Consider the following 24,233-nt stretch of genomic DNA (forward strand, 5'->3'; position numbering starts at 1 on the left):
CTCCTCCTGGCTCCCGCGGAGGGACGCAGGGGCCATGGCGCGGCGCCTTGGCCTGCGGCTCCCGTCCGTCTGGCACGCAGAGGAGCACACAGACGTGAAGACCAATAGAGGAGCAGGGGAAAACGATTCGCTCTCTGAAGATTCGCTCCGTCCATCACCGTGTCCCGTCGGAACAGTCGCAACCAGCGCCGCGCAGCGGCCGTACGCGCGTGCCCTCCCTCCTCTTCTCACCGATGTCGAGGCTGTCCCATCGGAGTTACTAGGCGAGGCCGCGCGTCCCAGCAGGGTTGGGAGGGCGGGAGGGCGCGGGCACCCGTGCCTCGATTTGCACCCCGGCCGTCGTCGAGATAAGATCCCCCTCCCCATTCCTTATCTCCTCCTCCACTTTCTTCTCCCTCGCTCCGGTTCCAAACCCTAGCTTTTGGTTCCCCGCTCCCATCCTCGGCTTATTTTCCCTATCTAGACCGCATCATACAGATCTGCGAGATTCGTTCGTTCCCTACATCTTTGCCCATTCTTGCTGCTTCGAATTTGAAGTGGCTTGATCTAATCTGCGGTTCTCTGGTGTTCTTATGCAGGTGCATAGCTGGCCATGGCGTTCGTCACCTAGCCGTAGGAGCAGCCATTAGTACAGGAAGGTGAGTTGCCTGATTTTGGTTGGGATCGGCCTCTTAAGGTCCATCTTGTGCAGTGGATATTGATTGACTGCAGCTTTTACTCTTTCTTGTGCCGCCAGCTAGGCTCTTGGATTTAGAGCAATACGATTAGGATTGCTTTAGTCTGCCTTTTTTTTTTGCTAATGATGCTTCTTTACCTTGTCTGGAGTGTTTGTCCTCCTTTTCTGAATTGATAGTTCTGTAGTGATTCCTTTTTCTTTGAGTGTGGTGCTTGCTTGATGCATTTTTTCCTCCTTTTACTTTACATGTGCTTATCGGATTTTTGTTTGCTGCTAGGTCATCCATTGCTGAAGAAAGAACCGTGTGTTGCTGTCAAGTTGCTGCTTTTTGCTGTGGGGACCCGCGAAGGTCGGCTTGTCCCTTCCTGCTTTGTTACAATTTTTTTGTTTTCCTTCCATGTGTTGTGATTCCTTTTTGTACACCTCAAAAGGAAAACCTTGCATAGATGGATCTTGGATTTAGAGCAGCATGATAAGGATTTTTTTCTACCTTCTGTGTTGGGTGGTTCTCGGTTTTAATTATTTTCCTTTCATGTATTGTGTTTACTGTTTGTACACTGTAAAGAAAAGGCCTTGCATATCCTCTAAGCCTTTCTATTTCTCTAGCTTTTGTTATAGGCTCTCCTCTCGGTCTTCCAACATTTCTTTCCTATCTATAGTATTGCTACTCTTCCTCTACTCTGATCTCTTTCCTATCTGTAGTGTTGCTCCTCTTCCTCTGCTCTGATCTTTCTTTCCTGTTGTAGGATTACTCCTCTTCTAATAAGCCTTTCTTGATCCATTGGATCCATAGGTGTTCTGCTGCTCCTCTTTCATGCTTATCGTGCTTTGCTTAACTTCCTTCCTTCTTTGGGCCTTTACATTTCGCCTCTGCTAGATAGGTCAGGGTTCTCTTGCAATTCTCTATAAGTGGGCTTAATGTCTATTCCTTCCTTTCGTCTGCATTAAGGCCTTTTTTGGTGCGTGATTACATAGTTATAATGTTCAATGCGCTTTGATTTTATTTGCCCATGTTGTCTATAGGTGTCGAAACCCTGTAGCAGGGATACCCACTCTTACTGCAGCAAGGCAGGACCCGCGTAGTTGTCCATAGCTGCGCGGGAAAGGCGGAGTAGCCAGGCCCCACAGGTCAGGCTCTTCCCTCACTAGGCCAACGGCCCCGGACCCGCTCCCCGCCTGGGGAAGGGTCCGAAGACGCCACGTATCCCTAAAGAAGGGAAGCTCCGTGCTGACCACCGAGGCCCGGACCCCCATAGGGGTCCGGGACCTCCTGCGCCCGTCCGGACTACCCTCACCATGTAGGGGTCCGGAACCGCCACGTGTCCCGAGGACGCGGGATCGTGCGCGAGTCTTCCGCAGGGGGACTCGCCCACCCACCGCATTTAATGTGGTGGACAAGGCGTGCTCTGTCGCCGCGGTACGTGAGACAGCCTTTGTCAGGCCTCGCTGAGCACCGCGTATTACCAAGAAGCACAGTGCAGCCGCCTGTGCCGCACCCGCGCAGAGCCCGCCTGCAGCATTAAATGGATACGACAGCACGACACTTTTCCATCATGCCGCCTACGCCGCAAGCTACACCACCCGCTTAAGCAATGTGACGGGCGGTGCCACTAGCTACGACAGGCCCGACCTGACAAGACGACGCTAGGACATGATGGACGATGGGCTCCGGGAGCAGGCAAGGGAATCCAAGAGAGAGATCTCCTTTGCCTGCGACGCCATAATGTATGAACAGTACGTTAGTTTATGCTGCATCGTTGGACCCACCTGTCGGGGATCCAACGGCTGTGTACGTGCCCCCTTGAGATATAAAAGGGAGGCGCTCGTCAGACAGATCCGGACAGACTCAAGCTCTCGCACCTTCTCACTCTCGTGGGAAGGCAATACAACACACAGTGGACGTAGGGTATTACGCTCCGGCGGCCCGAACCACTCTAAATCCTGCTGTGTTCCTCATGTTCTTGAGTGAGATCGATCTAAGACTAGCTACCCCCTGAGTACACACCCTCTGGGCTAGGGCGGGTGCCTTCCGCCACCCGGCCATGGTTTGCAGCACCACGACATTTGGCGCGCCAGGTAGGGGCGCTAGCTGGTCGCATTTCATCATCTTCTTCGTCCCCATGGTTCGCGTGGACGACGTGGAGATGACGGAGGGGGTGGCGTCCTCCACGCCACATGCCTCTCGCGTTCCTGCTCCAGGGGCAACTGTGCCTGTGGAGCAGCCACCGTTGGCGGCGGCGCGCGCCGCCCGCCGGCAAGAGTCAGGGCGCCCATCAAGGGCCCCCTCACAGGCTGCGAGCGGCGGAGCGCTGGCAGCGGCTAGGGAGTTGCTTCGCAACCCCCCGGCTGAGGCAGCCTCGCCAGACGCCCTGAGGCAGTGGCGGGACGACGTCGATCATCTCCTCCATCTGGCTCAGGCCTCCCCCAGTTCTGCAAAGACTGGGCAACGACCTCCGCCTGGCAACGCGGTGGTACCTTACCACCAGCGTCAGGGCGGTGCGTCGGCATCTGTGCGCTCCCCTACCGTGAGGGGTGCACGAACAGAAGACTTGCGGGCGGAGCTCAACCGCCGGCGCGCGGGGGAGGATGCCCGCATCGCTGTCGAGAGGGCGCGGGAGCGCTGTCTCAACATTGAGGGACGCAACCTCAATGTCGATCTGGACGCGGCGGCACCCAGGCCTCCGGTGAACGCCCGGATTCAGTCAGGTGCACCGGTGGCCGGGGTGGGCTGTGCTGCGCTTGCGGAGCACCTCCGCGCCGTGGCGTGGCCACCCAAGTTCCGCCCCACCTGCCGGAAAAGTACGACGGTACTACTAACCCGTCGGAATTCCTGTAGGTGTACGTTACCGCCATCACAGCGGCTGGTGGCAACGGCACCGTCATGGCAAGCTACTTTCATGTAGCCTTGTCTGGGCCAGCCCGGACCTGGCTCATGAACCTTACACCTGGGACAATCCAGTCCTGGGAAGAGCTCTGTGCGAGGTTCACAGCGAACTTCGCCAGCGCCTACCAGCAGCATGGTGTGGAGGCACACCTTCACGCCGTGAGGCAAAAACCCGGGGAAACGCTTCGGGCCTTCATCTCGCGCTTCACCAAGGTACGGGGTACCATTCCTCGTATCTCAGATGCATCTATTATTACTGCTTTCCGCCAGGGGGTGCGTGATGAGAAGATGCTCGAGAAGCTGGCGACGCACGAGGTGGAAAGCGTCACTACGCTTTTCTCCCTGGCAGACAAGTGTGCCAGGGCCGCTGAGGGCCGTGCATGGCACTCAGCCCTGCAAGACAGAGACACCAAGGCTGGTGGCTCCAGTGCTACCGCTCAGGGCGGTGGCAAGAAGAAGAAGAAGAACCGGGGTCGCGGGGAGCCGCATTCTGGCGGACCAGTCGTTGCAGCAGCAGCGCCAGCAGCGGCGCCGGCTGCGGCTGCAGCGGCTGGGGGCCAGAATACACACGGCAAACGCCCTCGCCCGCAAGGTGGAAACGGAGGTTCATGCCCAGTGCATCCCACCGCTCGCCACAGCGCCGCCGACTGCCGCGAGATCCAAAAGCTCGCGAAACGGGTCAGTGGGCGGCGTGAGCAGTCCTCTAAGGATGGCTCACCCCCTCCTCGCCAGCGGGCCAGCAAGGAGAAGGCCTCTGACAGTGGGGCTGCGGCCGGGGAGAAGGAGCTGGGGTACCAATCCCCCGCTCGAGAGCTGAAGGGCGTCTATCACGACGACGACTCCGATTCCGACAATGGCGACCGCCGCAAGAAGCTGTACGTAATGTATGGCGGGAGCTGGGAGCTTGTCTCCCGGCGGGACGTGAAGACCCTTCGCCGGGAGGTCCTTTCGGTGAAGCCGGGGGTCCCGAGGGCGGCGCCGCACCAGAGGTGGATGAACACCACCATCTCTTTCGGGCCATCCGACTGCCCGGAGAATATGGCCGGAGCTGGTGTGCTACCTTTAGTCACCACTCCTGTCATATCCAACGTGAGGCTCTACCACGTGCTGATTGACGGTGGGGCTGGCCTCAACGTCATCAGTTATGCAGCATTTAAGCAGCTGCAGATCCCAGAGTCCAAGCTGACTCCCTCTCGCCCATTCTCCGGAGTGGGCCCACACCCGGTGTTCCCCCTGGGGAGCATCACATTGCCGGTCACGTTCGGGACCGAGGAGAACTTCCGCACAGAAAGCGTCATGTTCGATGTTGCGGAGGTGAACCTCCCGTTCAACGCCATCATTGGCCGACCGGCACTCTACCGCTTCATGGCCATTGCCCACTATGGGTATTTGGTCTTGAAGATGCCTTCCCCTGCCGGAGTCCTCACCGTGCATGGCGACCGCACCGCTACCGTCGCTGCAGTTGAGAGACTGCATACCCTGGCGGCAGAGGCTGCACGCTCCGAGGAGGTTCCGTCCACCTCGCAACCCAGGGCGCCTGCAAAGGCTCCCAAGGTCCAACCATCTGATCCGGACCAAGTTCCCGTGAAGTCGGTACAGATTGGAGCAGACTCCACCAGGACCACCCGCATTGCGGGGAACCTGGAGGAGAAATAGGAAGACGCGCTCATCGCTTTCCTCCGGGCAAATGTCGACGTGTTCGCCTGGGAACCGTCACAGATGCCCGGGATCCCCAGGGAAGTGATCGAGCACAATCTGAGGATCTACCCCGACGCCACGCCGGTGCGCCAGAAGCCTCGGAAGCAGTCCGTGGAGCGGCAGAACTTCATCCGCGAGGAAGTCCACAAGCTCCTACATGCCGGCTTCATCGAGGAGGTCCACCATCCCGAGTGGTTGGCCAATCCGGTCGTCGTCCCAAAGGCCAACGGGAAGCTCCGGATGTGCATCGACTACACCAGCCTCAACAAGGCATGTCCAAGAGACCCCTATCCTCTTCCGCGTATCGATCAGATCGTGGACTCCACCTCCGGGTGTGATCTTTTGTCTTTCCTAGATGCATACTCTGGTTTCCACCAGATTCAGATGTCTAGAGAGGATAGGAAGCATACTGCCTTTGTAACAGTAGATGGGCTTTATTGCTACATTGTCATGCCGTATGGTCTAAGGAATGCCTTACCCACGTTTGTACGAGCTATGAACAAAACCTTCTGTAATCTAATTAGAGATATTGTTGAGGTTTATGTCGACGACATTGTGGTCAAGACTAAGGTAGGGTCAACACTAGTGGAGGACCTGTCCCTCGTCTTCGACCGTCTTCGCGCCACGCGCACGAAGCTGAACCCAGAGAAGTGCATCTTCGGCGTCTCAGCAGGGAAGCTGCTGGGTTTCCTGGTCTCGCATCGAGGCATCGAGGCAAACCCAGCCAAGATCAAGGCGATCGAAGCAATGAGGCCTCCTGGCCGCATCAAGGACGTCCAGAAGCTTACTGGATCTCTCGCTGCTCTTAGCCGCTTCATATCGAGGCTGGCTGAGAGGGCCCTTCCCTTCTTCAAGCTGTTGAGGAGGTCCGGTCCATTTTCATGGACCGAAGAGGCTGAACAGGCCTTCCAGGAGCTGAAGCAGCACCTCACCTCGCTGCCAGTGTTGGTGGCTCCAGAACCCGGTGAGCCGTTGTTTCTGTATCTTGCTGCATCTGCGGAGGCGGTCAGCATGGTGCTGGTCGCCGAAAGGATGGAGCAAACTTGCCAGGGGAGCACCAAGGTCCTCTTGGCCAAGGATGGTGAGCCGGACCCCGGACACGGGGGCCCGTCAGCCTCACCCCAGCTTGAAGGTCTGGATCCTGCACAGGCAGGTCCGGAGGAGCCTCATCCCAGTGGGAACCCAGAACCACTGGGGGCCCCAGGGACAGATGTGGTGGACAAGGGCGAGCCGGACCCAGGAACTAGGGTCCGGACCGTCCAAAAGCCAGTCTACTACGTCAGTGAAGTCCTCCACGAGGCAAAGGCCAGGTATCTTGAGACGCATAAGCTTATCTATGCAATACTTATTGCGTCCAGGAAACTGCACCACTACTTTCAAGCACACCGAGTTGTTGTAGTGACCTCTTACCCATTAAGAGCGATCCTACACAACTCCAACGCCACAGGCAATATCGCCAAGTGGGCAGCAGAGCTGGCAGAGTTCCAACTGGATTTCCAGCCACGCCATGCGGTCAAGAGCCAGATCCTGGCTGATTTCATAGCGGAGTGGACTCCTTCCCCAAGCAACCCTGGGGTCCGGTCATAAATGTTGGACCCCCGGAGCCGGAAATCAGGACACCAGTCTTCACCGAGCCTCACTGGACACTCTTCTTTGATGGGTACGCCCGCGAGAAGTGGGCCGGGGCTGGTGTGGTCCTCATCGACCCAAACGGAGATCAGCTGAAGTACATGGTGCACCTTGAGTTCAAGGCCACCAACAACATGGCGGAATACGAGGCTCTGATCTTCGGCCTGACGCAAGCCCTCTCATTGGGGGTCCGGCAGCTTCTGGTGAAGGGGGACTCCCAGCTAATCATCAAGCAGGTCCGAGGGGATTGCAACTGCAACAATCCCCAGCTCGCGGCATACCTCATTCACGTGAGGAAGCTCGAGAAGGACTTCGACGCCTTGGAACTGCAACACGTTCCCCGCGAGCACAACTCAGCAGCAGATGATCTCTCTGCGAGAGCATCTACCTGGGCATCTGTGCCTGAGGGTGTCTTTGAAAGACGGCTGCTGAAACCTACCGCCCAGCCTGCCAAGCCGGGTGAGGGGGATCAAGCTGGCACCTCGAAGCTAGCGGTCCCGGCAGCATTCCACCTATGGTGCCTAACCGGGGCTGTGTGTTCTGTTGAGGAACCTGGTGTCCTCACAGAGCCACCCCCACCTGCTTTGGGAGCTCCCGATGCATGGATCTCCGAGATCCGGGACTACCTGAAGGATAACATCCTCCCTGATGACGATGTGTCCGCTGAGCGCATAGTCCAATTGGCTAAACGCTACGCGGTGGTAGAAGGGGATCTCTACCGCCGTGGCGCCAACGGAATCCTCATGCGATGCATTTCCCAGGGAGAGGGCCGTGAACTGCTCGCGGAGATCCATGGAGGCGAGTGCGGAAGTCATTCCTCCTCTCGCACGCTTGTTGGCAAGGCCTTTCGGCATGGCTTCTACTGGCCAACAGCACTCCAGGATGCGGCTGAGCTGGTAAGGTCCTGCAAAGCATGCCAGTTCCATGCAAAACAAATACACACCCCAGCTCAAGCTCTGCAGATGATTCCACCCTCATGGCCATTCGCTATGTGGGGTGTGGATATCCTGGGGCCTTTCCCCCGGGCTATCGGCGGATACCGGTTCCTCTATGTCGCCATCAACAAGTTCACCAAGTGGCCGGAAGTTACTCCTGTGGTGAATATTACTAAGAAATCAGCAGTCGCATTCCTCAGGTCCATTGTGTGCAGATTTGGCGTCCCAAACCGCATCATCGCGGACAACGGGACCCAATTCAAAAGCAGACTCTTCCAAGAGTACTGTGAGGACATCGGCATCCAGCTATGCTTTGCGTCCGTGGCACATCCCCGCAGCAATGGACAGGTTGAGAGAGCGAATGCAGAGATCCTCAGGGGACTCAAGACCCGCACCTACAACTGCTTGAAAAAGCATGGTGCCAAATGGGTTGACGAGCTTCCGTGTGTACTATGGGGCAACCGGACCACACCCAGCCGAGCTACCGGGGAGACTCCGTTCTTCCTGGTCTACGGAGCTGAAGCATGCCTTCCCCCAGAAATTCACCTAGGCTCACCACGGGTCCAGGCCTTTGACGAATCCATGCAGGAGCAGCTGCGGTGCGACGACGTGGACTTCGTTGACGAGCGAAGGTGGCGAGCAGCAATCCGAAATGCACGCTACAACCAGGCGCTCCGGCGCTATCATCAACGGTTCGTGCACAGTAGGGAGCTCCGGGCTGGCGACCTCGTCCTCAGACGGATCCTGAACCGAGCGGGGCTCCACAAACTCTCCCCCAGCTGGGAGGGGCCTTTCAAGGTTACAGAGGTATGCCGGCCCGGATGCGTTCGCCTCGCCACAGAAGACGGAGTGCCGCTGCCCAACCCGTGGAACATAGAGCATCTGCGTAAGTTTTACACCTAGGCAGAGCAGGGAAATAACTTTTCCTTTGTAATAAGATAGAGTTAGCGTGCGGCCGGAGCGGTTGAGGGCCACCCTCGTAAACCCGACCTCTGGCATCCATCGCACTAGCGGCTAACGCGCGGCTCAGAGCGGTAGAGGTCCGACCTCATAAACCCGGCCTCTGGCATCCATCGCGCAAGCCATGTACATCGAGATTGCAAAGGAAAGATTTTCTCCTAGTTCTGTCTTTGTGTCAAAGTTAAATTACGCATTTCGATTCTCGGAATTTTCGCTTTTTTCTAACCCCCGCGGGACCTCTGCCCTTGTTGCTGCAATTAAGATCTGCATTGAGCTGCTGGACTACCGTACAGGTCCGGACCCTCTTGCTGCTGGAGAGGGGTCCGACCCCTAGGAACCTACTCTGGGGAGCGGGTACTTGTTTCCTGGGGTGGTTCGAAGCCCAGTGTAGCCGCTTAGCTGGTTCCGTACCCAAAAGCCTGCACTCTCCACCACCCTGTAACGAGTGCTCTAGTACCTAGAGCCGGGTAATTGGGGGCCCGGACGTCGTCCCAGCTCAAGAGCTGGCTTCCTAAGTCCAACATGGCGTGTCCAGCACTATATCTCAAAGGATCGAGCACAGCAAAGTGACCTCACCCACTGCTGCGAAGGGTCTGGGACGATGAAGCCAGGTCCGAAAAGATCGTGCTGTTTCCTGGAGTGGTCCGGAGCCCTGCGTAGCGCCTTAGCCTGGTTCCGACCCTAAGCCTACGCACTCCCCCACTCTGTAACAAGCACAGAGCTACCTGGGCCTGCGCATCTAGAGTCCTGGACCTGGTACCAGCCTGGGATTGGTCAGGAATGAGCCCCGCGGGTCTGCTACTAAGCTATAACTTTGAAGTGGTACACAGGTTAAAACCTGGCCAGTGGTAGACAGTCTCAAACCATTGAGCCTACCTACCAGGGGGTCCGAGTATCTGCTTCAAAGCTTTCATGCAGGATAAGAGCCAATCTCGATGGTAGACAGACTCATAGCAACTGAGTCTCTCTCCCAGGGGGCCCGGGGCATCCGCCTTGTCCCAGACATCATGGATGAATTCTGCATGCGTCAAATAGCTAAGATGCTATGCAGCCCTATGCCAAGGAGGTCCGCAGTATCTTCTACGGCTCAGACGGCAGACAGGTCCAAGCAACTGAACCTGTCTGCTAGAGGGCCAGGGCGCCGGGGTGCTGCATATTGTAAATCAACAACTGACAAATAGCTAAGTTGAAGTTTTTTCTGCTTCAAAAATTTCAGCTAGTACAAGTTTGTTACATAATGCAAAAGGAAAAAGATACGATGCCCAGCTCAAGAGTCTGCAGGTTCTCGCTTGAAGTAGGCGGCGACGAAGTCAACGACCTCCTGCACGCTGTCCCGAGCGGCGGCCTCCGTCTCCGCTACAGGGCCATCGATCACGGGCGCCAGCGAGATGGTCGGGACGTGGCTCCGGAGGCAGGTCAGGATGTGCTCCGCCACCAGCCGGATTAGCTCGCGGCCCTCGGACTCAAGCTGTCCAGCAAGGACTGGCCCCAGGCGCTGGAGCCTATCCGAAGCAGAACTCAGCACCGGGAGGGCGTCAGCTACCGAAGCTGGCGGCACCGCCACCTGGATCGGGCTCAGACCAAGTGGCACCAGCGCCAGGCTTGCTTCGCTTGCCCAGTCAGTGATCCGCTGGGCCTCGACGCGCTAGTCTTCCTGATGCTTCCGGACCGCCTCCCGGACAGCCTCCTGCACCCGGGTGTCCAAGGCCGCCTTGGCCACCTCCACCTCGCGGGACCTCTCCTCGACCTCGCGGGATCTCTCCTCGAGTTCGCGGGACCGCTCCTCCAGCTTGGCCTCCTTCTGCTCCGCATATACCTTCCGTTTCTTGAGCGACTCTCGCTGGCGCCCAAGCTCTTTCTCTATGCCGGTGGCGTGAGCCTCCCGCTTGGCGAGAGATTTCCGGTCCTCCTCCAAATCCGCCTCGTCGGCAGTCAGCTGGCAGGCTCTTTCCTGCAGTTGTTCACGCCATCCCTGCAGAGTCGTAGAGAAGACGTCGAGCTCCTGCCTCCGGACCTCGAGGTCCTCGCTGCGAGTCTCCAGCTCTGACTGCTGGGCTGCGAGGTGGGCCTCGAGGTCGGATCGTTGAGCAGCGAAGCCAACAACCTCCAGGGTGAAGTCCTGCTCCCGCTGCGCCAAGGATTTCTCTCGGTTTGACACTGCGAGCTCTCGGTCAAACACCTTCTTAAGGTTGACTCGGTAGGCCTCTTGGTCCGCCTTGAGCTTTGACCGAGTTTCCGCGGCGTGGGAGGCTTCAGCCTTCGTGTGCGCCTCCAGGCGGGTGTGCCAGTCGAAGAGGCGCTGACGCTCGCTCTCCAGCGCAGACCACTCCCGCCGAAAGGCCACCTCGGTGGAGGAGGTTGCCTCCTCGATCGAACGCCGAACTCGCAACAGCACTTGAGGAAGCGGAGTCGCATCCTCCTCCGGGGATTGGAGCTGCAGGAGCCGCCTGCCAAAGACCACCTCCAACTCTTCCTCCGCAACAGGACCGGAGCTGGAGGTAGGGGCTTCCGCTGCAGCACTTGTCCCCGGCGCCTCCGCTGCTGCCGAGTCGGGCGCGGCCGGGCCCAGCTCCGGCGCCCCCGCTGCTGCCGAGTCTGGGCGCGGCCGGGCTCAGCTCCGGCGCCCCCGCTGCCGCCGAGTCGGGAGCGGCCGGGCCCAGCTCCGGCGCCCCCGCTGCCGCCGAGTCGGGATCGGCGGCCGGGCTCAGCTCCGGCGCCCCCGCTGCTGCCGAGTCGGGCGCGGCCGGGCTCAGCTCCGGCGCCCCCGCTGCCGCCGAGTCGGGAGCGGCCGGGCCCAGCTCCGGCGCCCCCGCTGCCGCCGAGTCGGGCCGCGGCTGGGCCCAGCTCCGGCGCCCCCGATGCCGCCGAGTCGGGCGCGGCGGAGCCTAACTCCGGCGCTCCCGCTGCCGCCGTGGCGGACGCGGCCGCATAGGGCTGCCCCCGCCACCGATACGTCAGGAGCGGCTGCGGCCCTGCCACTGGCACCTCCACCACCGTGTGGGTGCGGCTGCACCCAGCACCGGCGCCACCGCCGCCGCCGCTACTGCACTGAGCACTGCGGAGTCTGGAAATGGCATGACAGTCAGCATCGCGTCATGTGCCACGGAGTAAGCAGCAGGACGTCGTACCTGAGGGTCCCGCACCTGCTGCCACCGTCGCTGTCGATGCCGAGGTCGCCGCCGCCCGGGCACCTGCTGATGTGCCAACGGTGGTAGAAGAACCGCTGGGGCGGGAAGCCCTGGTAGCAAAGCAGAAAAGCCATCAACAACAAAAAAAACGAACAAACAGAACACCGGCGCAAGGGAGGAGAGCAGGATGACACTAACCCAGCAGTACCGGGTACCCAGCGTCCCCGGAGCCCGGGCCTCTTCTCTTGCGGCTGTTGCTGTTGCTGTTGCTGTTGTTGCCCCTGCAGCTGCGATGCAGACGCAACCCGGGCCTGCACCCGTTGCTGCTGTTCCTGCGGCTACGGCATGGGCGCAACCCGGGGTCGCTCCTGTTGCTGCTGCTGCCGTCCGCGTGCCTCCTGCCGCTGCTCTTGCGGCTGCTCCTGCTGCCGGCGGGATGAATTCCTCGGCGGCGATGGTGGTGGTCCAGTTGCGCCAGAGGACCCGTGGGGGTCGGCAACCCGGGAGCTACCCTGGCCTGCGCCCTCAGAAGACCTCTGGCGCTTCGCGGCGGGCTCCGAGACCAGGGTCCCGTCGCCCCGGAGTAGCCTCCGCCGGCCTACGTCCCCCGACGACGCACCGGAGCTGCTCTGAGCCCGGCTGGAGCCGGCCGCGGCCGCGCTGCTAGCCGCGGCCTGTTTCCCCTTCGTAGTGGCGCCGGACCCCGCAGCGCTCAGCGTAGCCTGATCCCCGGACGTGCCAGGGATCCGGAGCCCACGGTTCGGGTCACCCCCGGTCTGCCGTGGGGCCAGTCCCCCGTCGTCCAGGGTTGTCAGGGTGGCCAGCACCGCCAACCTCGCCGGGTCCTCGCAGAGGGGGACTATGCTCTGCGGGAGGATCAGGTTCTCTGGGATGAAGGTGTCTCCCGTCACGTTCCGCACCAGGACCTCCAAGGCCTCCTGGGTCAGATCGCTTCCCTCCCCGCGGTGGGTCCTGTTGCAATCGTTGAGGCCGGTGAAGCTCCACGCCGGTCGCGGCCGCTGCTTTAGGGGGGCGATCCGGCGCTTCACGAAGTCGCCGAGCACGTGCCATGAGGTGAGGCCGCTCCCTGCCAGCGACCTGATCTTATCCAGCACGGAGTCGAACTCCGGCTGCAGCGATGGCTTGGCCCTCCAGGATGCTTTATCGGAGGCGGGCCCCGCGGTCGGCAGGACAAGGCGCTCGTTGGCTTCGGTGGTGGCGATCACCCAATCCCTGCGCCACTCCTCCCACCTTCCGCCAGCAAGGCCCGGAATGTAAGGAGTCGGCAGGTCACTCCTTATCTGGAAGTAGTACCCTCCCACTTCGTCCCTGCTCCTTCCGGACCTCACCAGGATGAAGAAGTAGCGGAAGAGGATGACGCAGGGACGCACTCCCACGAACATCTCGCATAGATGCACAAAGATGGACGCCAGGAGGAGGGAGTGGGGCGTCAGATGCTGAAGCTGGAGGCCGAAGTCTTCCAGCAGCAGCAGCAAGAATGAAGAAATCAGCAGTCCCACACCGGCGGAGACGTGCGAGGTGAATAGCACGAACTCCCCGGTGCGGAGGTTGCCAAGGGGAACCGAGCCTGCTCGCACCCCCCAGCCGGTCTCCTGAGCGCTCCACCCAAGCAGGCGGCGCACTGTGTTCAGCTCTCCCTCGGTCTGGAAGCGACGGGGATGAACAAGGGATGCCATCTCTTGGTGGGTGAGGAAGGAGCCTGTGTAGGGGGGAGAGAAGGGCGAGGGAAGCTCGGAGGCAAAGGGGTGCAAAGGCTGGAGGAAGAAGACGAATACGGGAAAGCAACCGTGGAATGCGGTATGCCCCGTTATAAAGCCTGACTCAACCGGTGCGCCCCGGAACCGTCGCCGGAACTCAAGCGACGCCCGCACCAGGAGTTAGCCGCCCAGTCCATGACGTGGGGGCCCAGGCCCACCTGTCAGGGAGGGTGGGTGATCAACGAGGGTGCGAAAAGGCAGGATCCGAACCGTCGCCCGCACGCGTGAAGCAAGGCGGAAGCTGAGCTGACGTGCGCGCATTAATCGCAGGCGTGGCCGAGCTTTTCGGGAGCTGCGCCGGTGGTAAATGATCCGTTTACTCCGGCCGCAACAATGCCGAACGTCGCGCGTGTGACTAGGTGAACCACTGATCATGGAGCCCATAGTCAGTAATCCGTTGCGACGTGATGAGGCAGCAACCAACCCGACGGGTGGTCAAAGCCGGTCGAGACCCCTGCAGAAAGGAACTTCAAGCCATACAGAGCCAAATCGCAGAAGTGGCCCCACCTGTGGGTTCGTACCTTCCCCAAGGTGGGCCCGGGGGCCACTGTCGATACCCTGTAGCAGGGATACCCACTCTTACTGCAGCAAGGCAGGACCCGCGTAGTTGTCCATAGCTGCGCGGGAAAGGCGGAGTAGCCAGGCCCCACAGGTCAGGCTCTTCCCTCACTAGGCCAACGGCCCCGGACCCGCTCCCCGCCTGGGGAAGGGTCCGAAGACGCCACGTATCCCTAAAGAAGGGAAGCTCCGTGCTGACCACCGAGGCCCGGACCCCCATAGGGGTCCGGGACCTCCTGCGCCCGTCCGGACTACCCTCACCATGTAGGGGTCCGGAACCGCCACGTGTCCCGAGGACGCGGGATCGTGCGCGAGTCTTCCGCAGGGGGACTCGCCCACCCACCGCATTTAATGTGGTGGACAAGGCGTGCTCTGTCGCCGCGGTACGTGAGACAGCCTTTGTCAGGCCTCGCTGAGCACCGCGTATTACCAAGAAGCACAGTGCAGCCGCCTGTGCCGCATCCGCGCAGAGCCTGCCTGCAGCATTAAATGGATACGACAGCACGGCACTTTTCCATCATGCCGCCTACGCCGCAAGCTACACCACCCGCTTAAGCAATGTGACGGGCGGTGCCACTAGCTACGACAGGCCCGACCTGACAAGACGACGCTAGGACATGATGGACGAAGGGCTCCGGGAGCAGGCAAGGGAATCCAAGAGAGAGATCTCCTTTGCCTGCGACGCCATAATGTATGAACAGTACGTTAGTTTATACTACATCGTTGGACCCACCTGTCGGGGATCCAATGGCTGTGTACGCGCCCCCTTGAGATATAAAAGGGAGGCGCTCGTCAGACAGATCCGGACAGACTCAAGCTCTCGCACCTTCTCACTCTCGTGGGAAGGCAATACAACACACAGTGGACGTAGGGTATTACGCTCCGGCGGCCCGAACCACTCTAAATCCTGCTGTGTTCCTCGTGTTCTTGAGTGAGATCGATCTAAGACTAGCTACCCCCTGAGTACACACCCTCTGGGCTAGGGCGGGTGCCTTCCGCCACCCGGCCGTGGTTTGCAGCACCACGACAATAGGGCTCTCGTGGTGCACTATGCTTGCTGCAGTATTGTTGTTGATTGTGATTTCTTTGTGCCGTGCTTGCTGTTTAGTGATGACTGGGTCTCCGTGTGAGAGAGTCGCACGATGTCGTGAGAAGGTTCAAAGGAGGAAGTTTGTTGTTACACAAGGTCAGTAGGATCGTTATATATTGTTGTGTCATAGAACAGATGTCGTGTCCTTTTGTTCACTGGTGGTGTTGTTTGGATTTCGTCGTTCTTTCGTAGGTTCTTTTCCGCAGATTGTTCCTGCCACTAGCAGTGATCCTTCTTGCCTTGGTGATCTTCCAGTTCCAGGGCCATCCAACCAGCCATGCACATTTCAGCCAGCAGACCCATGTGATCTTTTGCCGGTTTCTCGAAAGAGGACGAGTGAGTGAATTTTAGGCATATACACTCGATTGGGGGGGGGGTTAAAAGATGCTGACTTTTTCACCACCTGAACTAAACAGGAGGAAAGTCCTTGATGGACTTCCCTGCAGAAATTGCCACTTTAAACCGGCGCCTTCGTATCAGCAGGATGCGAAGTAAGAGGTCCTCTGATTGTGATGTTTCTGTGCCTGTGATGGTCCCTCTTGATAGAGGCCGCATAGAAGAGTTGAAAGGTTTGTAGGTATTTTATTTTGAACTTGCTTGGAGAATGATTTTATTGGTGTTATGCCTATAGCCCTGACTTTTCATTGTGCGCCTGTAGAAACCTTCCCAGAACGGTCCTACTATGGTGGCCCAACGCATGAGTGCCCATACTGTGGTGCTGCCTTTTGGTTCCAGGAGCGAGTGAAGACCGCTTCCATTGTATCCAAAAGAAAGTTTGTGTATAACCTTTGCTGTAGGGGAGGCAAAATTAATCTAAAACCTTTTAAGAAGCCACCAGCTCCCCTGGCTGACTTGCTGAGATTCGATGGCGATGCACGTTCAAAGCGATTCCTTAGGCAGATTCGATCATATAATTCTTTGTTTGCATTCACCTCTTTGGGTGCAGCTGTGGATAAAACGATAAATAATGGCACTGCTCCTTATGTATTCAAAATAAATGGAGTTGTTCACCATCGTATTGGTTCCCTAATGCCGCACAACGGCTCACAACCAAAATTTGCACAACTTTATATATACAATACTGAACACGAGGCGCAGAACCGTTTAGGCTTGTTTGAGGCTGATGGTAATGCTGCTAACCAGCCAGACCCAATGGTAGTGTTGTCCCTATTAGAGATGTTAGATGAGCACAACAACCTTGTCAAAGCATTCCGATACGCTAGAGAATGGTTAGAACAGGAGGGAGACCAAAAAGTGACATTGAGGCTATTGGGCTGTAACTCAAGGCAGGATGTTCAGTACAACCTTCCAGTGAGTGGTGAAATTGCAGCGATAATAGTGGGTGACTATTCAGCTGATGAGTACACTTATGATGTCCTTGTGCATGATAGGAATCGTGGGTTAAAGCGTGTTTCATGTTTGCACCCATGTTACATGGCTCTGCAGTATCCATTGTTGTTTCCTTATGGTGAGCACGGCTACCATCTTGGCATTAGGTATACAAACGCAGAGGAAGAGGGTACTCTTCGTAAATATGTCACGATGCTTGAGTTCGGTAGATTCCATATGCACTACAGGCTAAATGAAGCGAATCCTTTCACTTGCTATGGTAGGTTGAGTGACCAAATAGCTGTTGATTTCTTCTCCACAGTTGAGGGGTCTAGGCTAAAGTTTATAGCTGACCACCAAAAAGAGCTGAGATATGAATCTGTTCAGGGAATAGCCGATGCGATTGATAAGGGTTTTACTAATGCGGATTCTGTTGGTGGTAGATTTGTTGTGCCTGCAAGTTTTACTGGTGGGAGGAGGTATTATGTGATGAACTACCAAGATGCGATGGCCATATGCAGGGTCTATGGCCCTCCTGATCTTTTTGTGACCTTTACATGCAACACAAAGTGGAGAGAGATAGCAGGTGCTTTGCGATATGAGCCTGGCCAGCTGCCTTGTGATCGGTCAGATTTAATTGTACGGGTTTTCCATATGAAAGTTGACGAATTCATAGATGATATTAGGGAGGGTCGGACATTTGGTGCAGTGCGTGCATGTGAGACATAATTTAGAGTAGCCGTGCATACTGCTCTTCTGTTTTTATTGTTAGTATGTCTTATATGTGCCATTGCTTATGCAGTTTTGTACACTGTTGAGATCCAAAAGCGTGGCCTGTCTCATATACATTGCCTTGTGTGGTTGGCTGAGCCAAATTCAGAGTTTAGTGCTTCCATCATTGATGGTTTTATCTGCGCAGAAATCCCAGACATAAACATTGACCCACTTGGTTATGCATTAGTCGATGAATTTATGATACATGGTCCATGTGGCGATAACAACAAAAAAATGTCCATGCATGAAAGACAACAAATGTTCAAAGAATTTTCCTAAATCATTTCAGGATGAGACAATTGTAGATGACTTTGGTTTTACTATCTACAAGCGTAGAAACGATGGCAGACATGTTGTGAAGAATGGCGTCAGGCTAGATAACAGGAATGTTGTTCCATATAACATGAACCTCCTTAAAAAGTACAATGCACACATCAATGTGGAATGGTGTAACAAATCTAACATGATCAAATACTTGTTTAAGTGTGTTACAAAGGGAAGCGATAGGGCGAAGATTTACTTTGAGGTTACTGCAAAGACACCTAATGCATCTCCTGGACCTCAATTGGCTCCACGGAATGAAATCCAAGAATACATTGATGCTAGGTTTCTATCCTCTTGTGAAGCTCTATGGCGTGCTTTTGAATATGATATTCACTTTAGAATGCCTCCGGTAGAGCGATTATGTGTTCACCTTCCGGGAATGAATCATGTGCGGTACGAGCCAGGAGCTGACCTACGGGCACTACTTGCTAGCCCAGCAGCAAAAAGCACGATGTTGATCGCGTGGTCCGATGCGAATGCAAAACATGAGGACGCTAGACACTTGACATACTGCGATTTTCCAAAAAAAATGGACTTGGGATGCTTCCAACCGATGCTGGCGAAAAAGAGTACCTTGTGCTAAGATTGGACGTATGTACTACGTACATCCAGCTGCTGGTGAACTTTATTACCTGCGCATGCTGTTGATGATAGTTAAAGGCGCAACGAACTATCCTGATGTGAGAACCTTTAACAATAGAGTGTACAGTACATTTCGAGAAGCATGTGAGGCAAGAGGTCTGCTTGAGAGCGATAATGAATGGAGCCTTCTATTTGATGAGGCCATAGTGTCTGCATCAGCGTATCAGCTTAGGCATTTATTTGTCACTATGGTGCTTTTCTGTTCTGTCAGTGATGTCCGTGCTTTGTTTGATAAGTACTGGCTTTACTTTACGGATGACATACATAGAGGACTAAGGAATGCGCTTGGGAACCCCAACTATATTGTCCCGCACGAGCAACTAATGAACCTACTTATACAAAAATTAACAGACCTTTTTGCTAATAGTGGTGGCAACATAAATAACTACAACTTACCAAAGCTAACAACGCAGGGTTATGGTGTGAATGATAATAGGTTAATTAATGACGAGCTTGATTCTGAACCCTTGATGCTATCCATGCATGCTTCATCTTTGGTGTCACAATTAAACGCTGACCAAAAAAATGTGTTCGATGTAATCACTGAACGTGTTCTAAGTGGATCTGCTGGTTTTTTCTTTGTGTGTGGCCATGGTGGCACTGGCAAAACTTTCTTATGGAATGCTATAATCGCGAGATTACGATCTGAAAAGAAAATAGTGCTTGCTGTTGCATCTTCTGGTGTAGCATCTTTGCTACTGCCTAGAGGACGAACTGCACACTCTAGTTTTAAAATACCTTTCGACATAACCGAGGCTGCCACGTGTAGTGTGAAAAGAGGTACAATGCTTGCTGAACTTATACAAGTGGCTGCCCTCATTATATGGGATGAAGCTCCAATGACTCACCGCCGTTGTTTTGAGGCATTAGACAGAACTATGAGAGATATCCTTTCTGAGCATAACCCAGCCAATGCATTGCTTCCTTTTGGAGGCAAGCCCGTTGTCCTTGGCGGTGACTTCAGGCAGATCCTACCAGTAGTTCGCAAAGGATCGCGATCCACTATCGTTGCTGCATCTATCACAAATTCTAAGTTATGGCAACATGTAGTGCTTTTAAAATTGCATACAAATATGCGACTTCTGAACCCCACATTAGAAGGAAACCAGCGAGATGAACTTGAACAATTTAGCAAGTGGGTCTTAGCTATCGGTGATGGTACTGCCCCCGCTGAGAAAAGGGGGGAAGAACGTAAAGCCTCATGGGTTACCATTCCGGATGATCTATTGATTCGTACTGATGGTGATAGGGTTGCTGCCCTGGTGTCTGAGGTGTACCCCGATTTGTTGTCAAACTATCAGGATCCTACGTATTTAGCCTCACGAGCCATTGTCTGTCCAAATAATCTTACGGTTGACGAAATAAATGAATACATTGTGTCAATGCTCCCTGGTGATAGTGTGCAGTATATAAGTTGTGACACTATATCGAAAACATCTGAATGCATCCCAGATTTTGACATGCTCTACCCTACTGAGTTCCTCAACTCAATTGAAGCAAATAATTTTCCTTCTCATAGGCTTGTGCTTAAGAAGGGCGTTGTAGTAATGCTTTTGCGAAACCTAAACCAGAATATGGGCCTGTGTAATGGAACTAGGCTACTTATTACTGATCTTGGACAGCTTGCTGCAATGTGTGGTGCTAACGGGATCTAATGTTGGCGAAAGTGTCTTTATACCTAGAACCGCCCTACACACGACAGATGTAAAATGGCCCTTCACATTGCAGAGAAGACAATTTCCTGTGCTAGTGTGCTATGCAATGACAATAAATAAAAGCCAGGGTCAGACCCTATCAAGAGTAGGCATTTACCTGAAGAAACCTGTTTTTACACATGGGCAACTTTATGTTGCGATTTCAAGAGCTACATCTAGATGTGGGCTTAATATTTTGATTGAAAATGATGATGGTTCATGTGGATCACAAACTCGAAACGTAGTGTACCATGAGGTTCTTGATGCCGCTGATGCGGCATCGGCTTAGTACTCCTACCATACCATGATTTTGCGTTGTACATATTTTTGTGTTTGTTATATGTTTCAAAGATGGCTGCTTGTCGAAACTTTTGTTGCCTTCTGATTGTTGATTGGCTGTTCTGGTGTGATATGTGTGCTTTTGGCTAAGGTGTTGCCCACTTCTTTGTTGATTCCTTTTACACCAATTGGAACTAATCTGCTAATGTCATTGATTTGTATTCTCACGGCTTGAACAAATCTCCTTTATATGCAGATGGCAGATCTACTGCTTCCCCACCTTATGCCTGGAAACTGCAATGATCGTATTTGCGTGCGTGTCTCTAGGTTTTGGAATTTCTGTGATCCTAATGACGAGAAAAAGTTGCTGCATAGTGATATGGTTCTAATTGATGAGGAGGTATGGAGGTTCATTTATGTATTGCCTTGCTCAGTTAGCATCACTAGCATGCCTTTGCAGTATACCTTATTAGCTATGGCCCCATTCTTTTGGATAGGGCAACACCATCCATGCCCAGATCTACCCTGCTGCTAGCCAACTGTTCAAGCAGTCCGTAAAGGAGGGAAATGTCTATAACTTCTACTATTTTCGAGTCAAGAACAGCGAGAACTATAAACCAGTTGCAAATGATCACATGCTTTACTTTTCAAAATGGACCAAGATTGAGGAGGTGGTTGATATTCCTCCTGCTTTCCCCATGTATGCCTACTCCATTGCTTCCATGGAACAGCTACAGGAACGTGTGGACAGTAGAGCACTCTTCACTGGTAAATAACATCTGAACTGTTTTATGAGTGTGTTTCAGCCTGTTCATAGCAATAGCTAATGCACTGTTATTTCTTAAAATAGATGTTATTGGAGTGATCACTGCTATTTCAAATGTTGGGGCAATACAAACAAAAATGAGGCAGGGTCAAAGCTTGAGGAGGGCCATCACTATACGTCTCCCAAGGTAGGCCATAAAATGAATTATGCTTTAAACCTATCACTATATGTTATACTGCACACTAACATTTCCTTTCACCTGTGTTATAGCGGTGATCTGTTAGATGTTGTGCTTTGGTCGGAGCGGGCCACTTCATTCCTGGCTGAGGAGATACATGGCAATGGACAGGCTTCTCCACAGATAGTAATCTTTGTTGGTACTCTGGTCAGAAGCTTTGGAGGTAAATCGCTGTCTGGTGGTTCATCGTGCAAGTGGTACATAAATCCTGAGGTCCCCGAGGTGAAAAGGCTTATGGCTAGGTACTTGCAAACATATGTTACAGCATTCTCTATATACATTTATCTAGATCAGTTTCCAACATTTTTAAAACTCGCTGCATGTATATGTTGTACCTTTTTATGTTTATAGTTTTTAAGAGAATAGTTTTTCCCTTTCCTGGACAGTGCAAAGACTATGCATAAGCCAATTACTTGGGCTGAGAATGTGGGCTGTTCTAGATCAAAGGATGCTGCTAAAGAGAAGAAAGTCTCGGATATCATTAACATGAATCCTTTCGAATGCAAGGTACTATTGTTATTGCAGCATTTCATAAATGTGATGTACCTCTAATCAATTGATGCTTACTTGTGTTTCCTCTTGTCAGAAAAATGAGTTCTTGGTTACAGTGACAGTAAGGAAGATTGATGGTTCATGGTGGTACAATGCCTGCAAGAAATGTATGCAAACAACTAAGCGTCATGGTGATTCATACAGGTGCACTAATCCTAAATGTGGTTACATTGGAATGCCCACTCAAAGGTCAGTTGCTGGCTAGTACTGTTGACTACTTTATCTTTTTTTTCCTGTTAAGTTTTCTAATCCATCTATATGTATAGGTTCAAGTTATCAGTTCTTGCTGGAGATGAGACAGGTGATACTGATTTCATTATCTTTGGACGCCAAGCACAGCGGCTCACAAAAAAGACAGCGGATACCCTCATTGCTGATAACCCAAGTGGCTTTATCCCAGATGAAATTACAAGGCTTCTTGAGAAGACTTTCATATGGAGTGTCAGTTTTACAGAGAGCACAATAGACTCAGGAAATGTTACCTTTCAAGTTAATGCAGTGGTAGGAGAAATAAATGATGGAAGTGCTACCATTCCAGCAACACCAGACGGATCCCAAGCATCCTCTCTCATGCTCTCAGGAGGTGTAGGCACAAGCATACAGAATACTCAAAAAAGTCATGCCTTGACTTTATCCTCGCTGCCTGCTACTTCTGAACCTAGCCTTGCCTCAAGCGCCACACCAGCCAAACAAACATTTCCTGCTTCTGAGCCACCCGAGACTCCTCAGAGTGTAAGGAGCAATGCTCATGATAAGATAAATTACTCCTTGTTATTGTACATGCTGCCTTAACTGAGATTTCAGTATATTAATTCATACATGTGAATGGTGCTTCTCCTTGATTGTCTTTTTTACATTTCTTGCCACAGGACAAGGCTTTGGCTTGCACTGCAGATGCCCCTGGTGATTCTCCTACACAAACACAGGGGGGAAGTGCTCGTGATGAGGTAGATTTTTCCTTGCTGTCCTTCCAGTTATATGTAGACACTCCATCTGAAATACACAGGCAATGGTTTCTTTGTATTTTTATCCACACTAATAGACTATAGCTCTAGAATTTCTTCTTATCGGATAAAGACTTATGATCAGTAGACTTAGTTGCTCATTTTTAGCATTTCTTGTAACAGGACAAGACTTTGGCTTCCATTGCACATGCCGCTGGTGGGTCTTCTACAAAGACACAGAAAAGCACTACAAAGAAGAGGTTATCCCTATCACCATAAATTTTTTTGGTTGTCACTTTGTTAATAAGCACGAAACTTATATCTATACTTATAGGTCTCGCCCATCTCCTAACAAAAATATTGCTAAAAAACTTTTCATTCCTGGGCAAGCTGGAGATGACAGTGGCAGCGGTAACGATGCTGCAGATGCTCCTGATCAGACCAAGTAATTTGGCCCTTTTACTTGCCTGTGTTACTGTTATTAAAATGGCTAAAGGATTAAGGAATTCCCATAATGCTCCAATTGTCATGCTCTACATGACTACTGGGAAACTTGTACTGTAAGGTGTACTTCTTTACTTAGGATGCAGATGATTGATCTTTGAGGAATAACGATTTATAGTCAATGCCTTATTGGAATCCACATCTGTTTGCTTATTATGTGAATATCACTTCTTGGTTTGTTGATCTTTTGTAATTAGCAACCTACCGTCCTGATCATTTGGAAGTTGTTATATGGACATGACACATGCGACACATGCGACACATGCTAAACATTAAAGTATTATTCTTTTGTAGTCCAAGCAAGGATGATGCATGAGCAGTGAAGCTCATGTTGCTTTTGTCTCTACCGGTTGCAGCTGGCTTTTGTGTGCCCTTCCTCCATCAAGAAGAGTCCAATGCATGGGACCTAGAGTCTGCATTGACCTCAATCTGCAAACCGTGTAGCATGGTGATTAGCTTTTGGTTTCAGATAGTATTCAAAACTACCAGCTAGGTTGTTTGGTAGTTATGCATACTTGCTGTTACATGTAGATTTAAGGTGCTCGGATGTGTTGTAATATTGATGCTCCAAATGCCGAACAGACACCTGATGATAGGTTAGTTTCATGCTCGGATGTAACCATGGTGATCGGATGTACTGTAATGATGATTGAAATGTTGCCGGACAGACACCTGATGGATAGGATAGCCTGGTGCTCGGATGTGATGTCATGTGATGTGATGGCTAGCATAATTTGGTGCTCGGATGTGCTGTAATATTTATGGTTCAAATGCCGGATAAACACCTATGTTAATATGTTCATGATCTGCTTGCTATCGAATGTGTTGGCTTCGTATTGAATCCATGCTAT

At 53.4% G+C, this 24,233-nt stretch overlaps 1 protein-coding gene across 3 annotated transcripts; it reads left to right on the plus strand.

Moving 5' to 3' along the window:
- Positions 1-24,223, plus strand: LOC120654712 (replication protein A 70 kDa DNA-binding subunit D-like). Of its 3 annotated transcripts, XM_039932323.1 has the most exons (13): positions 2-638; positions 954-1,025; positions 20,635-20,778; positions 20,876-21,146; positions 21,229-21,331; positions 21,415-21,624; positions 21,769-21,889; positions 21,969-22,123; positions 22,201-22,690; positions 22,804-22,881; positions 23,062-23,138; positions 23,213-23,323; positions 23,677-24,223. In XM_039932323.1, the coding sequence occupies exons 3-13, from the start codon at positions 20,635-20,637 to the stop codon at positions 23,696-23,698; spliced, it is 1,782 nt and encodes a 593-aa protein (XP_039788257.1). In that variant the 5' UTR covers positions 2-638; positions 954-1,025; the 3' UTR covers positions 23,699-24,223. The 3 variants fall into 3 exon arrangements, with proteins under 3 accessions (XP_039788258.1, XP_039788257.1, XP_039788259.1); XM_039932324.1 differs by lacking the exon at positions 23,213-23,323 and having other exon boundaries at positions 1-638; XM_039932325.1 differs by lacking the exon at positions 20,635-20,778 and having other exon boundaries at positions 478-638.
- The last annotated feature ends 10 nt before the right edge of the window (positions 24,224-24,233 follow it).

Source organism: Panicum virgatum, chromosome 1N (assembly GCF_016808335.1).
Source record: "Panicum virgatum strain AP13 chromosome 1N, P.virgatum_v5, whole genome shotgun sequence".
NCBI classification, from domain to species: Eukaryota; Viridiplantae; Streptophyta; class Magnoliopsida; order Poales; family Poaceae; genus Panicum; species Panicum virgatum.